The 19,170-nt window shown below is 32.7% G+C and overlaps 1 protein-coding gene across 1 annotated transcript in view; it reads right to left on the reverse strand.

The window, feature by feature from the left end:
- The window catches only part of sif (guanine nucleotide exchange factor still life), a 1,225,751-nt gene that overhangs the window by 12,175 nt on the left and 1,194,406 nt on the right, over positions 1-19,170 (reverse strand). Inside the window, exons 27-28 of the mRNA XM_081760149.1 lie at positions 11,134-11,321; positions 8,918-9,177 (exon numbers count right to left, since the gene is read on the reverse strand). Coding sequence (XP_081616275.1) covers positions 8,918-9,177; positions 11,134-11,321 — 448 coding nt within the window. The remainder of the gene's footprint in view (positions 1-8,917; positions 9,178-11,133; positions 11,322-19,170) is intronic.

Below are 19,170 nucleotides of genomic sequence, written 5' to 3' on the forward strand. Positions count from 1 at the left end.
TTTCTTTCTGCCAGCATGTGAGCGAGTTATCGAGTTTCGAGTTTTAGGGACCCTATTGTATCAAGGACAGAAAGGGAATTAGCGCAGAGCAATATTAAAACCACTTATTAGCTGGCAAACGATCTCTAGTTAGGGACTTGGGCCACAAACTCTGAGCGTAAATTAGCCATTAAATTGAAACTCGTATCGTTTGCTTTAGTTTCTCGAACTTGCACGCGTGCTGAATCAATCAATCCTAGCACTCACGTAGAAATTTGGTTCCTGAAAATTCCTTGCATTCCCAAGGTTTCGGCTCGTACTTAGAGCCTTGTTCATAGAAGATAAAAAATAAAAGTAAAAGTGATAAGATCACAAAGGAAATATAAAGGATTCAATGGATAAGGATAGTGAAGAGATATCTCGTCAATGCGGCTGGTTACATGTAAAATGATAGTGCGGCACACCGAGAACTGTGTCCCTCTATCATTTGACGTGTAATCAGCAACAGCATGAGTTCGCAGCGTGCTACAGTACTATTCGATGTGCAACCACCATGCATTTGACGTTCATATTCAGAAGTAGGGTTACCAACTGACCGGTATTTCACTGGCCTGGCTGGAAACATTGTTGTTATTTTGATTAAGACCGGTGACCGGTGCAAACTTTTTACGAGCTTCTTTATGACCGGTATTTTAAAATCTGTAATCCAAAATAAAATATCGAACATTGAAATTCTTCAACAGTGCTTTTACAAATACAAATTTCTGTTGTATTATAAATTAAGCGAAATTTTTTTAATCTATGGAAGTATTTTTTATTTACTTAACAAGAAATTTGATAACAATTAGATTTTATTGTGAAACATTGTTTTCAACAATAGAGACAGAAGTGTAAAATTTGTGATTATTGTACGGCATAAATATAGCGATAAATTTAAATTGTCTAGTTTCACGTCCCTAGGTGCTGCATATGACAACTTTCCTTCAACTTCCAACTTCCTTCCTTAGGAATTCTTAAAGCAATTTCCTGTAGTTGAAGTATGAGTTGAAAGAGGACATTTCATTTTATAAATCTAAAATTGTTACGTAAGGATTAATATATTTTGTTCACACGTTTCGATAATTTTAAAGAGGTGGTAGTTACTGGTAAATACAAGAAAATGATCAATACCGACTTCAGTTTTTCATTTATAGCACAATATACCTATTAAGGTTATTAGTGAATGTACTAAGGATATGCAGAATACAAGTGCTAATGCACTTTTTGTCCACAATACTACATTTCCTTCCCATGGATGGGTCCGAGCAGAAATACTTCACACTTAGGCCTATATGATAGGAAATCTTGAAGAATGCTGGTAATTTTATTTTCCAGAATTGGCAACCCTATTCACAATTTGCACTTTCACTACTTTTTCTCATTGAGTTCATGTCTTTACATTTACATAAAGATTTTATTGCTATCAATCCTCTTTTTATTCTCCGTGAACAAGATTTGCAGAGAGAGAGGCGAAAGCTTAGAAGTGCAAGGAATATTCAGGAAACACAATAATTGTTAAAATCCCTGAGCATGTTAGTATATTATCCGAAACAATCAATTTCAGTTTGATATTTGTTAAGTTTACAAGGTTTACTTCTCTTTTATGCATTCCATTACATTGGACAAATAAATCGTCTCAAATAAGAAATACAATCGTTTACGAGTACTTTGTCTTTAAGTCTATAATAACTATATAGTATTTGAAGCTGTAATATCTCAGTTCTAAATGAGCTGAAGAGAAATTCTCCTAACGCATAAGTGTTTGCTTCATGAGAGTTTTACTGTAAATTAAATTTACAAAGATTAACATAAATTATAAATTAACAATAGAAATAAGATTTTAGTTACGAAAAGATGGATTGGAACAACTACAATTTGCAACTTTTCTGATAAAAACAATTCGTAACCAATGATAATTATCAAACTTTGTATATTTCATTAAAATAATTATTTTATAATTTAAAATGGATTAATTTAGATCACGGGCTGAATTTTTAAGAATGCTTATTTTGAGGTTTATAGAAAAAAAAAGTTTGTTTTCACGTGAAAAAAAAAAGTTGTAAGCGGCTAAGATATTCTTGTTAATTCTATCTAAACAAAACCTAATCCAAAATATTCTTATCCTCGAGGAAGGTAGCTGGATCACCGCTAATTTGTTTTACATGTGTTTTCGATTTTCGCTTTTATTTTATTTTACGTATTTTACTTCATTTCCTTTTCTGCACTTTTCTCCTTTGATGTTTCCTAATTAATTGTTTTTAGGGTTTTTTTCAAATTTAAAACAGTGTTAAGGTTTCTCAGGGTACTGGGCCAGATAAAATGCTCTTGTTGTACTATATATATACTAAGATGTTGAGAAGAAAGTGTATACAGGAAACCCTAAAACCTTTCCGTAATTGGAAGTTGCTGTTACATGCTTTTATGAAAATGCAGTTTTCACCTCTTGAACCTTATTTTAATGTGTTACTTTTTCTTACATTATACTCTTGGCCATTGAACACATTTATACATACGAGGGCTGCTCTATATATTTCTGGCCTAATAATGAAAATACGAATATTTATCAACGAAAATGGTTTTATTGTTTTTCAAAATATTCTCCATCAAGATTTATACACTTTTGCATGCGCTCAAACCAATTTTCGAAGCACTTTTTCCACTCCGATTGAGACACCTCCAAAACATGGTTTTTGAATGCTTCAACAGCATTTTCTGGCGACGAAAATCGTTGACCACGCATTTTTTTCTTGATGTGTGGGAATAAAAAGAAGTCATTGGGTGCCAAGTCAGGGCTGTACGGCGGATGACCCATCACTTCGACGTTTTGGCCGGTCAAAAATGCGCTGGTTTGAGCCGATGTGTGAGAGCTCGCATTGTCATGGTGCACAATGATTCGTCTTCTCTTGTTCATTTTTCGAATTTCTCCGAAGACTTCAGGCAAACAAATGGTGGTGTACCACTCAGAATTGACCGTCCTACGTTGCTCAAGCGGAACAGTCGCCACATGACCAGTTATGCCGAAGAAACAGGCGACCATTTGCTTCGAAGTGCTTCTTCCACGAACAACTTTCGTTGGATTTGGCTCGTCTTGGAAGACCCACACGGTCGATTGCTGTTTTGTTTCGGGCTCATACGCATAGATCCATGATTCGTCACCTGTGACGATCTTATAAACGTCTTTTGAAGCACCGCGATCGTATTTTTTCAGCATTTCTTTACACCAATCCACACGAGCTTTCTTTTGAGCGATTGTCAAATTGTGCGGGATCCAACGAGAACAAACCTTTTTTACGGCCAGGTGTTCATGCAATATCGAATGTATGCTGGTGGAAGAAATGCCTAGGCATGCCTCTATCTCACGGTAAGTCACATGACGGTCTTGCATTATCAGTTCACGTACGGCATCGATGTTTTCTGGCACAACGGCTGTTTTTGGACGACCTTCACGGAATTCGTCTTTGAGCGAGCGTCGGCCACGATTGAATTCGTTGTACCAGTTTTTCACAGTGCTATAGGATGGTGCTTCGTCGCCATACAAAGATTTAAGTTCATCGATGCACTCTTGTCGTGATAATCCACGTCGAAAGTTGTGAAAAATGATCGCACGAAAATGTTCACGAGTTAATTCCATTTTTTTGCCAAGTTGATTTCTTCAAGTACCTGTAAAAGAAAAAAAAATTGTCGTAAGTCAAAAAGTTCTGAGTACATTTATGCTACAAAATGTCAAACTTTCCAATGGAAATGTCAGATTGCACCTGGCAACACTTAGTGTTGCCTAGGCCAGAAATATATATAGCAACCTACGTATCTTCATTATCCTTTATAAAATTAATATTATATTATCAATGTCCGTACGATATATCTTACTAATTTTCTTGTTTACAGTATATCATAATAATCTTATTATTCTTAGTCCCACAGGCTAACTACCTGGTAACCAGTACTTAACACGGCATGTGCGTATATTTGTCACATATACCGCCAACAAGCAGCAGTATTCGGAGCACTATACTGAATTACTCAGCTCTATTAGACAACCTCCTAAGATGATCTGCAGAGCCCTGTTCATCGGCCTTTTTATTTTACTCTAATTACTAGTATTATCTTTCACTTTGTAAATTTTGATGTGGGAATAAAGGTCTCTGCCTAAGATTTAAAAACAAAGCCATCAAATGCGAACTGAAAGGTGAGTGTGAATTTCTGTTATTTAATATTATTTCGCTCCAATTCAATATAGATGTAATGAACTTATGTGTATTGAATATGAAATCATACCTTCTTTTCGAATGTACAACTGTCATAGACGCAGCGCCATCTTGGATCTGGGAATATTTTAAAAAAAGAAATTTCTTACATACCTTTTTATTCGTTTTTAAAAATACAGTGTTTATAGTCAAATTTTGAAAAATATAGTTAGGGGGAAATCTTAAGGTAATATTGTGTTGAAAATAATTAACAATACGGAAAACAAATTCATACTATGATTATTGAAGGAAGTGTCCTACTGATGGTGTATCATGATTGCCAGTCTAAAAGTGTTATTTTCAGTGCGAAGCGTACGAGGAGACTATAATTTTGAACGTAGTCTGTTATCTTTAGAACATTTTACTTTCTTCATTTTAAGCAGAACAACCTTTTTTATATTAGCTAAAATTATTAGTTTATTTTCTAATTAGGACGTCCTTTATTTTCATATTAGCCAAAATTACTAGTTTTTTTAAAACCTAAAACTACTAATTTTCGTTTTGTTATTTCTTTTTCCTAATTTTTTTGACTTCTCAAAATTTACAACTCCACATTTTTTTACATATAGTAAAATATTTTAAAGCAAGATAATAGAAAAACTAATAAAATTATTTGTAAATAATAGTACAATTTCTTTCAATTTGTCACGCTCAGTTACAATTTTATGATATTGTAATAGTGAACAGTCTGTGAAGAATGTGATAGTATAGTGAATAATCTGCTAGAATATGGAAAAGTGTATTAGTGAATAATCTGTGAAGAATGTGATAGATAGTAAATAGTATGTGAAGACTGTAATAGTGAATAGTTTGTGAAGAGTGTGAGAGAATAATTGTCTGTGACGTTTGGATGCGTCAACAGTTTTTGTGAGCAGGAGTTGGAGAATACAAGTATGCATCAGAGGCGGATCCAGGACGGATTTCTGGGAAGCGGTGGGTTGTAATACTGCTACTTAGAACTACTTTTAAGAGCTCCAAACTCTAGGATTGGTTTTATTTATATATAAAAAATAAGAAAGTTTCCTCTTCTGGGGGGGGGGGCAATCGCCCCCCTGGATCCGCCACTGGTGTGCATGCTATAAGTATTGCAAAGAATAAGATTTCGTAACATGAAAATAATAATTAGTATTTTATAGGGTAATTTGAAGTTTGTGTGCATGTACCCCTACCCGTAAATAAGGAGTAGCTTAGTTTGGGAAGTAGTTTTTTAATAAGTAAAATTAATAGCAGATATATACAATTTTAAATGGTTTACTATTAGCTTTTCTCTAATAACATAAGACTATTTTTTTAAAACCTACCCCTAATTGTATACGTAAGTGATTGGCATCACTCGACCCATTTGTCTCAGCTTCTCTACTTTGTTTAAAGAATGAGCAGTTTATATTGTTAAGGTAATAAGGGAAAAAACATAGGAGCATAGAGATCTTTTCAAGGGTTGGAACTTTTTACACGGAATGTGTCGAACAGAATTTCTAAAATTATCATATTGTGCGATATGCGCTAGAAAATCAGTGTAAATATCGGTATATAGCCAGAGAATTAGTATCAGCCACACTCAACATTTTAATATGCAAGCTCGGGTTCAAATTTGTTTGAAGCACAATATTCTATACTCTTGTGAATCTCTGAGAGCTTTTTACTTTTAAGTATATAAAAAAGTAAATTATTTGTAGCAAAGCTTGTAATTTTATTTTTGTTATGTGTTTTCTAAAATAGACAAATGTTTTATACGTAAACATAGTGACCTTTCATGTGTGTCTTCAAAGCTAATTACTGAAACAACAGCTTAAACATTACATGCTTACTTTATTGGGTTTCAAGTATATCAAAAATCAGATAAAATGATATTTTAAGGAATTAAAGAATTACAGATAAAATTTTAGAAGGCATGACAATTGAAAAAAAAAATATTTTAACACATCTATTGAAAAATCTAATATATTGGAAAATGGGTAATCTTTTGTTGACATTGAAGTTTTGTTAGGCTGTGCACAGATATACTATGCACAGCCTTTAGCTTCACCTATGATTTTATGCTGATTCAATGGTTTTTGAAAAGTTATAATAGAATCGAAGATTACATTTCTATTCATACTGGCTTCAATTTCTTTTGAAACTCATTAAATCTGCATGTTTAATTCAATCGTATTCTATTATTGTGAACCAATTTAGAATCGTTCCCAAATTGTTGAATAATCCTAAACAGTTTCATTATCACTTGTGATGCAAGTACTTTTCATGGCTTTATTAAATAAAATTCAACGTGGCGATCACTAGCAACAACATGAATATAGCGTTACGATTTATACAACTCGCTGGATTATAAAGGTCTGCAAAACGTACAAAAATACATTGAAAGATCAGAACAGCAATGAATTTCTGCTAAAAATTCTTTCTTTTTTCTTATTTATTTGTCCCTGACATGTTATATGAATATTTTCTATTTAAAAATGTATACTTACAGTTAATCAATATAGCAATTATAACAATCACAACCAAGGATATTTTGATCCTTGAAGTCCCACATTTCATACATACTTGAATATGATACTTAGTTTACAAGTTCCCTGATATTAGGATGTTAGGGTACATATTCAAAATTGAAGCGGTCTTTGGTCGATTTTAAAGTATTTTTGTTCCTCATGCAGGACACATTAGGTTTTTATGAATACCCTGAACTCAGATTCCTAGGTTCGAGCCTTCGAAGTAGACTCGTGAGAGGCTACTGATAGAGTTGTTAGATCTTCTTTCTCGAACTACATCTCCTGTGTTCGAGAGCATAGTTTTTACTGAACCTTTATCTGCCAGATCTATTTAAGGATCTTTCGATACTCTAAGGCGTATCATTATTTCCTTCCTATTCTCCTAATTAAGGGAGTATACGAAATAGTTGATAGGCCAGGGTTTTTGATGCAATGAGTCAATGCCCTTTACAAGTTAAGGTAGACAAAAGACGCTTTACATGAGGGCTAAGCCTTTCGTCTGCCACAGGTTCTATAAGATTAGAGTAACTCTAGAAAAATTAGAGAAATACAATTAATAGAGAAGTCTTAGAGAATTTAGAAGAAAAGAGAAATACTCAGTTGGTATCTCTCCATTACTTTAACTAAGGAAATCTTCATAATTTATATTTTAATATCTATTGGATAAAATTTACTAGAGGTAACTCTAGTTGTTGTGATTTCATACGTAGATAAGAACCTGAGTTCTTAACCAGATTAGTAAGTAATTTACCCCTAGACATTATTTATCTCTTTAAGATACGAGCCAGAATTTATAATTTTATATATTATATTTTTTTTAAGGTTTGTCGAAAGTTGTCCTATAGTGACGGAGTAGGTCAGCTCACACTGACCGACAGATTTCTATATTACATGCAATAATATATATATATATATATATATATATATATATATATATTCCTTTTTTTCGACAAACACTTAGAAGATATATACGAACTCACCCTCTAATATCAGTTTGATTTCCGTACCACCAATAGGTTTTATAAGAAAAATATGTATTGCAAATTTTGCCCCATCATGTATTTGTATACCCATTACCGAAGTTAATACAACTATTTATGAAATTTTTTAAATATTCATAATAATTTCTCATTTACCATTAATAATTTGTTAAGTATGGAAAAAGAAAGAAAGGAGAAAAACGAAGTAAAATTTTCAATACGTTGTCAAGCCAATAGTAATCTATTAATTTATGCTTCCACCTAAGCAGGAGTTAGGTAGGGGGGCATTGTGTTTCCTCATTACTACATTTTATTTGCAATAAAACAATTCCTTAAGAGCCTGACATATTAAAAAATAATACAAAATTTGCCATTTTTCTTTTGCTTGTTTTTCATAAGTGAAAAGATACAATGACATGTAACTTACTACAATCATAGATAATGTTATTCTACAACAGAAAATAAGAACATGAAGAATATAGAGTGTTGCCACCCATAGAAATTACAGTGTTCCCAGAATAACATTTCCTCCAAAATCTGAGTTAAGGCAGCGACTAGAGGAACCAACTCAACGACATTTGATTACGTTTCATATTGTTTCGGAATTCTATGAACTTCTTTTTAAATAACATTATTATTTAATTTTAATACTATTATTTTGTTCATTACAACTATTATTTAAAAAGTAGTTCACAGGATTCCAAGACAACATAATACGTAATCAAATGCTGTTGAGTTCGTTCTTCTAGTTGCTGCCTTAACTTAGATTTTGGGGTAAATATTCTGACAACACTGTAATTTCTATGGGATAGCAATACTGGAAATTCTTCAGGTTCATATTTTCTGTTGTAGAATAACATTATCTATGATTGTGGTAAGTTGCATTTCATTATCTCCTTTCACTTATGAAAAACAAACAAAAGAAAAATTGTAAATTTAGTATTATTTTAGTATATAAGGTTCATAGTTTTTCTTCACTATGTTCTTTATATTCCATCGCTTTGATAATACCAATTGTAGCTTGACAAACGTTCTGCTACTTTACATATTTATTATTTATATTTGAAAGAAGAAACATTTAAGGAAAGTCAGATTTATCAGTGCTTCCTAGCGTACTATTATGTTGTATTTCTTTATATTCTATTGTATTAAATTTTATTTATAATTTCTTTGACTTTTACACTCCTACCTGTTCCATCACTCACGGTTTTACTTCTTGATCGGAAGTTACCCTCTGGAACTTCTCCAGGTTCCAGGTTGTCGTAGTCAATGTTTCCGGCTGAATGACGCTGAGGTCCCTTAGGTGGTTTCTTTGGTTTTCCCAATGTATGTGATTGTTGCGTGGGGGCCTTGGGAATGGGCTTTGTTGCTGGAATGCTCATGTTACGAACACTTTCGCGGATGATTTGGCGAATTGTCTTCAAGAAGGCATTGCGGAAGTCAGCCGTGCTGAAAAGAAGTAAAAATAAAAATATACCACAATTTTTAAAAATATGTCTTTTATATTTAAATATACTATGGATGAAATCTTCAGATATTTGATATTTTAATGAACGTGGTATTAAGCAAATGAAACAACGAGAAATTGGGAATAATAGGACGAAAACTTCAAGTGATGTAAAAAATAAAATAAAAAGTAATAAATAAATAAATAAATAAATAAAAACTCAAGGTATTTTTAATGGATCTCAATTCGCATTCAAAATTAATATGGCTTTCCAGATTGAATTGGGAAAAATCCTTCAAAGAAGTGAAAAGGTACAAAGATTATCAAACAGAGATTCTACATTTCTGAACATGACTGTACATCATGCTGGCCTAAATTAAGCTTATACAGGCAAACATAGTCTTAGAATCGTACATTTAGGAAGCAAAGAACAACGATGTACACTCATGTCCAAAATTATTGTCGCATGTCTATAAATATGTTTTATAGGAATATAATTTGATAACGAATTCGCCCGGTATTTCTTATAATGTTAATATGTGTATAATTGGCAAATACATGTATGTGGCAAATTTCATGTCAAAGGAGCAGTAAATAAGAACAATAAAACGAAAATAAAACTTTTTTGTCTATTTAGCAATATTTTGTTCCACTCACTCTAATTTTCGTATTTATAATTCTTTTCCTATGAAATTTACTACAAACATACATTTTCCGGTTATACACATAGTATCGATATTAAAAGTACCCTGCAAAATCATTATCAAATTATATTCTTACAAGAAGACAGTTATAGATATGCAACAATAATTTTGGATATGAGTGTACGTATTACCAACTGTCATTGCAAATTTTGCTTCTGTCGTTGAAATAAATTAAATTAATATGTATAACTGAACGTCTTTACTACTACTACTACTACTACTACTACTACTACTACTACTACTACTACTACTACTATTACTACTACTATTACTACTACTACTACTACTACTACTACTACTACTACTACTACTAATAATAATAATAATAATAATAATAATAATAATAATAATAATAATAATTTAATTTAATTTAAGAACACAAGTGTTAAGAAGAGCGTTAGCCAAGTATAGTACTGTACAAGGTAATTGAATATTTTGTGCATAATACAATTAAAGGCTTAGAATTCAATGTTAGTATCATATAGAAGTACAATTGTAATATTTCATAGTTTAAAACTGAGTCATGTAAAGTAAAATTTAACGAAGTGAAACACTAAAATACCCCCAATCTTAATGATTAGATTGTATAATAATAAAATATAAATGTAACTATTTATAAAAGAAATTCATGTATGAATTGTTGTTATACCAAGATAAAATATTATTAATGTAGTAAAAACTTAACACAACCCTAATTTTTAAGAGTCCTGTCTTTTGTTATTAAACATAGTAAGTAAGGTGCTTAACACAGAATTTTTTGTACAGTTCTTACACAGTAAGTTTACTTTCCTTACTGTATGAGTTGGCACTCTGTATGAGATATTATTTACAAAGTACTGACTGTATAACTTATTTTCTAGAATGGACTAAAAATATTATTATTATTATTATTATTATTATTATTATTATTATTATTATTATTATTATTATTATTATTATTATTAATAATAATAATAATAATAATAATAATAATAATAATAATAATAATAATAATAATAATACAAAATGAAATCCTTTTATTGCTCCTGAATAATAAACACGTAAAAGAACTAACGTAGTACACTAAGTCCTTCGTTTAAAATAAAAGTAACAAAACAACTGTTAAATCATTATAAGCATATTAATAGTTTAACTGAATTTCATCTACTCTTGTTAGTCAATCATAAACGAACACTTAAAAAAGATACTCGTTAAATTTTTAAGTTTAGTTATTCTTTTCCAAATCAAGAAAGTAGCAGTAAATAACAAACAAACCTGTTTGAGAGCACGTAAACTTTTTCGGATCGTCGTTGTAATTGGCTCCGTAGATGAATCAACTCCCACAAAAAGTGTGAGTCCATATCCTTGGCACTGCTTGCACGAACTTGAACTTCGGTGACAGGAATTAGCACCTGATATCTGATAATTTCCACCTCACTTGAGCTAGTTTTGCTTGAAACTCCCTATTAAGTAGACAATTAAAAAAAAAAAAAAAAAAAAAAAATTAGAATTTTGTTTCTTCATGTAAACAATACTTTAACGATTTATTTAATGGCATAAAACACAAACATATGCCGAGGAAATGTTAACAGGGAACTAGGCACATATGTAGGAAATTTTTCAGGAGTAGTCAAAAGTTTTTTGAGGGGTATCCAAATACAATATTACAATAAATTATATTAAAATTTGTAAAATCACTCCTAAAATTATACTAAATTTGCAGAAAAGTTGGGATTTCGGGAGGTTCGGAATTCTAGGACCTACCCTTCCTGCGTACAACCTTCCAGAGAACACAATACAGTTGTAAACAAAGTTTATATTTCAGGTTTCTTAACGCTGTAAGAAGCTAATTATTTCATTCCAACGATTGTTTCATTGGTTTAACCATCAAGTTTTTTAGGCAAAAAACACGTCTTATAAACTTTTAAACATAAAAGAGTTTTATATACCTGTATATATATATATATATATATATATATATATATATATATATATATATATAACGCGGTCTGAAGGAATGATCGTTAGGATAAAATAAATAACTAAACACGAATTTAAGAAACGTAAAATATAAAGATATATTTAAAATAGTACATAGTAATAGTTGTATAACTTTAAAACAATATTTAATACTATATTATTTTCTTTGATCAAAATGCCACTGAAAGTAAACATTATGATAGTTGAACTATGAAAACTGCTCACAAGAGTTACAATATTTATATTTCAGCTTATTATTTTCGGTACCAAAAGAACTATCATCTACACAGCAATATTGAGGTATGGTTGGTTGTTTCATGCAAAAATAAATAAATAAAAATACATTTTTAAAAAGAAAAACTGATTACTAACCTGCGAATCAGGAGAGTAAATTTACAGAATAGATTTTACTCTACACGTTCGCAGGTCGTGAGTAGTTCTCTATTGTCTATATATTTCTTTTCTAACGTAAAGCTCATCCTTAAATATTGCTTTGTAGAAGATAATGGCTCTTAGTCTCTCGAAATGAATAAGATAAAACTTATATATGAAACATTTGGGAATATATACTATAGCTTATAACGCTGTGCTCACTACGTACGTCAATGAACCAAATTTATGCTTGTATGTAAAAATCCTTTAAGATTTGTTGAGTACCAAAATAATTATTGAATAAAATCCTGAAATTGTTTACTAATCAGTCAATAGTAGTGGAATTTACTGTTAACTAATGCATAAATAAACTATTCTGTATTAATATAGATATTGATAAAAAAGGAAACAACCGATTTTTTTTTAACACACTAGATCTTCTGTAGATGTGAATTTTATAACACACAAAGAGTGAAAAACTGACTGACTGGAGCAGGAGGTCCCGGGTATGAGTCACGGTCCAGTCATTCACTTGTTCATTCTTTGTGCGGTATTCTGTATTACTTCCATTTACATTTCAGTAATTTTTAAAAACAAAAAAGACAGGAAACAATATATTACGCTAATTTCCACGTTAGCGGATACATTTTCAGCATTTTGAGTGTATAGAATTTACGATGTATACATTGAGTGTTTGTGCATAAGATTGATGACGTTACATACATATGAGTTAAATGCCTCTTGAAGTGAGTATGTGCCAACTAGAATGACGCTGTTCCTATTGAAGTTAGTCAGGACTAGATTCAGTGAATAGGATGGGGAAATTGAAGCTGTAAAATGTCAGACCGAAATTCAATCGTTGTTGGAAAAGGGTGTACAGTGTCTCTTTTCCACGAAAGGTTTGAAGTGTATATATAGTATTGTGTCAGTGAATTGCTGTAGGAAAAACTTGTGAGAATGCCATTGTGTAAAACTACACACAACGACGTCTAGATACAGTATGTACATAAAGTTCGTCTATAAGAAGACATTCGAAGAATGTATCAGGTAGTTTAAAAAGTATTGAACCTTTTGCGCACGAGATGGAGTTAGCGTCGCAAATCTCAGAATATAGGAGTCGTGGCGAGACAGGCTCAACGTGATTTGATAGCTGACAGTTGAAGCTAAGAAATGTGCAAAAAGTGGTAGAATTCTAATATTAGACGTAAGATATTGCGCTGTGAAAACAAATGAACTTTCCGAAAAGAAAACAAACATTGCTATACATTTTAAAATTTTATTTCGATAAAGTTGTAAATGCTGTTAAAGCCCGTTAACAAATTTTTTTTTTTTTTTTTTTTGGACGTTTATAGCAAGATACGTTATTGAAAGCAATAGATAGTTCAGTCACTTTCGTTCTGTAAATTTCGGTGTCCAAGATGTTCCTTGCAATGGGCGACCAACCACAGCAAAAGTAGATGATATTCTGGTATATATATATATATAAAGTCGAACGAGACCACAACGGATGCAGTCAAATTATCACCAAGAATCTAAACATCCATCACAAACACAGTTTTAAACCATTTGGAGAAATCTGGCTACAAAAAAAGAAGCTTGACGTTTGAGTGCCACATGATCTGACTCAAAAACATTTACTCGATCGAATTTCTTTCTGTGAATCTCTAATGAAGCGAAACGAACTCGTGCCATTTCTGAAGCGATTGATCAAAAGTAATAAAAAAAAAGGGATAACTTACAAAAATAGTGTGTGAAAAATGTCATAGTCGAAGTGAGGGGATGCTCCACAGTTTATTTCAAAGCCCACACCGACGCCCAGGAACGTAATACAGTGTGTTTTGGTAGAGTTAGAAGAAGTGGTAGAAGTTAGACGGTATGCAATGGTAAGTCATACGGCTTCTGGTTTTTCAGTGATGAAGGCATACCGCCTCTGGTTTTTAGCGTCACGGAACAGTAGATGCTAAATACCTTTAATAATTCCATTTTTATACCCAGTAATTGACAAATAGCTTTGAACGTGGAAAATATTTTATTAATATTTCTTATGTAGAAATAATTTCCAAGTTGACAACACCGATATTTTTGTTATCTTTTTCCTACCTTTTATTTTTAAAATGACATGTCTTCAAAGAAGTTCAACTATGATATTTTCCATAAATAGAAGCTTTGCTTTGTATATATTTAATTACACACTAATTATTTGCTGAGCAAAACCATATATTTTCATTAAAAATTAAATACGTGTTACAGTTTCACCAACTAACTTTTTGGCTTCATCAGACACTATGAGATACACAGAATAACTGTACAATCTTATATACATACAACAGTTATCTTTCTTTTGATTGGCTCCTGACAGTAGCAATTCTCCTTCAAGTATACTTATTTGAAAGTTCCTATATAGGTGCTTTCTATTGTTGCTAATAAGCCAAATTACGACCTTAACTAAACTAATTTAAATTAGCAATTAATAGCTTAAATAATTAAGTAAGTAATTAGGTTAATTAATTGTTAGTTTCAAAGTCTTGAATGGAAGACCAATCGGAAAACGACCATTAGGAAAACCTAGGCGCAGATGGGAGGACAATATTAAGATGGATCTCGCAGAGATAGGAATTCAAAGTAGAAACTGGATGCAGTTAGCTAAGGATAGAAGTCAGTGGAGAGCTTTTGTGAACGCGGCGTTGAACCTCCGGGTTCCATAGGCCATATTGTTAGTTAGTTAGTTAGTAATTGTTAGTTTAAATTAGTTTAGTTAAGATCATCATTTTGTCTTATTAGCAACAATAGAAAGCACCTATATAGAAATTTTCAAATAAGTATACTTGAAGGAGAATTGCTGTTGCCATGAGCCAATCAGAAGAAAGATATCTTAGCTGTTGTATGTATATAAGATTGTACAGTTATCCTGTATCTCATAGTGTCTGATGAAGCCAAAAAGTTAGTTAATGAAACTGTAACACGTATTTAATTTTTAATGAAATATATGGTTTTGCTCAGCAAATAATTAGTATGTATTTAAGTTCAACTAGTTTATATTTTGTTTTGCCAATTGAATTGTTTTTTTCTTATGTGTGTGTGTGTATCGTCTTGTCTTAATTCATAGAAAAATCGTGTTTTGAGTATGAGCGGATTTAGGGGTTGTCTGCTGTGGGAACGATTTTTTCGGGGATTTGAAATATCCGTCAGTCGAGTGGGGGGGGGGGGCAGGAGTTTTTCGCAGGAAATTATTAATATAAAAACTCGGTTTTTGAACATTTTCGTGCACAATTCTCTATAATGCAACATAAGGGTATATATATATATATATATATATATATATATATATATATATATATATATTCAGAAAGTTGTTGGCGAGAAATTAATGTCTCTCCATGACCACACCTATAACTAAAAAGAATCTTTTCAGTGGTTTTTCAGTCATTATGTAAATAAAAATGCAATCTTTTAGGCAATATACCCTCATTGTATTTCATCATTTAGATAGGTGGTACGTCGAGTTAAAATCGTAATAAAACATACTGCCCTTGCTATTTTCAGTTTGAACACTGGTTAGAAGGATATCGTGCATCACGAGCTTCTGCCACCGCGAAGAACGATACACTCAGACCTGTACTGTTGATAATTAGCACAAGTAAACCAAGGAATTCAAAAGAAACGGTCGAAGCTAGTTAACGGAGAGGGTGTCGTATACCACAACTTCAGATCATATACATATTTAACGACCCGTCAGAAATTGAGAGAACTTGGCTGGAAGGTTATAATGCATCCATCGTATAGTCCAGACAGGGTACCGTCTGACTATAATTTGTTTCGGTCTCTGCAGAACTTCCTAAATAGTTTTAAGTTGGTTTTAAAAGAGGTCTGTGAAAACATCATGCTACAATTTTTTGACCACAAATCAAAGGTCTATAGCGATGGGATTATTGTGTTGCCGAAAAACAAATGACAAAAGGTTGTCGAACAAAATAGCGCATATGTGGTTTCATAATATTCTTATCAAATCACAATAACTGCATTTTCAAATTTGACCTCCAAAGGATCAATGCTCTTTAGACAACCAGATACTAACGTAGCAAGTGAATGTCAGATATGACTCTACGAAAATCCATGTCACAAGGAAGTCTGTAGATATTGATAAACCAGATTTGTCATGGTCCAATAGTAGAGGAGCTCCTTACAGTGATACTCGCTCTATAGATTTATTGTTCACAATGCTGTTGATACCATAGAAAACAACCAATGATAGATATTCTAATTACTGTATGAATGTTTCAAAACAGTTTTCATATAAGCCTACTAATCTTCTGTATTTATTGGTTCTGTAATGTTCGAATGGTATTGCAGTAGTTAACGTAATTTTCAACATAAAAAAGTATCGATGTTTAAGTATTAATGAAGCGACTTATAACTAACTTTATCTAAAGTATTACTGGTCTGCTAATAAGGATTGTTTTATAAAAGTACTTTGCTATAAATTCTATTAAGTTATTCACTCCTAGATATCGAAGTACCAAAAGTAAATTGAAACAGTAAGACATCTTTATCATCATTAGAAACTACTGGACATGGGATTTTACAAGTGAACGCAAGACCTCTAGAAAGCTGGTGAACCATGCAGCCCACTCACAGTTGCTCATTATATGTAGATGTAGAACATCTCAGCTAAGTCCTATTCGTGCTTACTGTGGTTCGTGTCGGACGAACTTAGTGACTCCACCATTCGTCCAGACACTAGCGGATCCAGAAGGATCGTTTGGGAGGGGCGGTTCGCTTCCTGGAAGATGAACGTAGCCTCAATGTGGCCAGAATTCTAATTTGAAAGAAAGGGACGCATATGAATCCGGGGCTGGAGGGGGTGTAAACCTCATTCCCAGATTCCATATTGGGACCCGAACTTGTATTGTTTTTTATATGAAAGTATATGCTTTCTGTAAATTTAAATTAAGTACGCACATCACTTTCGTTTTGAAAGCGAGGTGGTGACATGATTCACTTCACACATAGTCACTGCAATATATCAGATGCACTGTCTTGCACAGCACTTGCATAAGAGAAAATACTGTATTGACGATGGCCTTCATTTTAACGAAAGAGTGTATTGCTCTAATAATTTATATTTTGAATAACAATTGCGGGACAACAGTTGGGAAAAAAGACAGGCTCGGTCTACGCAAAAGTAGATAACAAAAGTATACATGCATCAATAATGATACAAAATTCATCAATCTCTATATTTGTGGGATCCATGAAACATAGTATAATTATAGCTATCCCTACAACAACAATAAAATTATATTACACTAGCCTTCGCTCAGGTGGGGCTTTGCCCTGAGACCCCCAATTTGCTCGGCTTACAGCCTCGCACAATATAGCAAATGCTCACTGGCGCAAATCTGGGGGGCATGAGGAGGACGCTCCTCCAATCTTGGAACTGGGGGAACTGCCCCCGCAATAATCCGATTTGAACTTTGTCTTTTGGGGAGAAATGTGATGATTTGTGTCCGATTGCCACAAAGGAAAGTGAGATGAAATTGATGTCCCCCCAGAATAAGCCTCAAATATGCCTGCCTCCCAATGTTCAAGAAAACTCTGCTCTCCAGAACCCTACACAACATTGTTTTGCAACTTCACAAATATTTTGAATATCGCTTAAAAAAATATGTTGAAGACACATTTGCGCCGCTGTAAATACTCCTACGTGATACTGTGGCACAATATTTCGCGTTCTTCCTTCTGTGTTTTTCATATACAATTGAATTGAGCTAAAACTCTGTCATGAAATTCAAACACCTCGTAAGGCATTTAGTGAACCACCTCCACCTCTTTTTCTTCCCTTCTACGTTAAGTGGCAAACAAACCCGCTCAAATATATTTTGAATTATTTTAAATAAAAAATCAAATTACCAACTTTCATATTTCTAACCATAAGGGATCCTGAGATATGGACACCTTATAATAATATTTCCCATCCCTGTTCTTCCCTTTTAGGTAAAATATCAAAAGTGCTGAAATTCGTGTTGAATTATTTTAAGTGGGAAGTCCACCAAATTCCATGTTTATAACTTTCAAAGATTCTTAGATATTGATATCTTAGTATAATAAATGCAATCCGCGTCCCTTTTTCCTCCCACCTCTTGTTTTCTCCATTGTACTAAAGTATCAAAAAACGTTGAAACGCTTGTACAATTATTTTAAATAAGAAATCCAAATACCAAATTTCAAGTCTCTAACATTAAGGGATTTGGAGAGATTGCCATCTTCTTAAAATAATTTCCACACCATTCTCCCTTCCTTTCTTCGAATTTCCAAAAAAAAAAAAAAATCTTTTCTTAATGATACCCTACGCCATAAATCTTAACTACTGTTGGAATTTCAAGTTCTAGCTTAAGCGGTTTGGCCAGTGCGATGATAAGTTATTCACTTAAAACTTCGTCTTTTATATATGAATTACAATAACAGCTTGTGTAATTTCCCAAGAAAAGATGAAATGCCATTAAAAGTCACAATGAATTCCTAGTCCCTTCTTAATGTTTGCGCGTTCAACCCCAAAAATCACGGCTCTCTTTGTTGATCTAGTAGCTAGTGAACGCACCTTTGATCTTTGATGTATGAGGTTCTGTGGTCAGTGCCGTGCCGTGCAAAATCAGAGCCTGGGGCGAGAGTATACGACGGCGCCCCCGTACATATAGGCCCTAAGTGAGGTCGATAGACTAGCCGCGAAGCGCCACCATGGTTGGCGCGAATCGTAAGAAAATTTTCAAAAGTAAACCCTGCTTTTCCTGGTTTTTAAGCAGATTTTTGTTACTTCTCTTCCTTCCATTTTGTATATGTGCACAAGTATAAATCTGACCTCGGTGAAATTAAATATTAGATTGAAAAATACTGCTGTTGATCTAAAATATTCCAAGTAAGTTTTCCTTTCTTTTTTTCCTTCTTTTCTTTTTCCTCCCGAAT

The sequence above is a fragment of the Thermobia domestica genome, chromosome 5, assembly GCF_964235325.1.
Source record: "Thermobia domestica chromosome 5, izTheDome1.hap1.1, whole genome shotgun sequence".
Lineage (NCBI taxonomy): Eukaryota > Metazoa > Arthropoda > Insecta > Zygentoma > Lepismatidae > Thermobia > Thermobia domestica.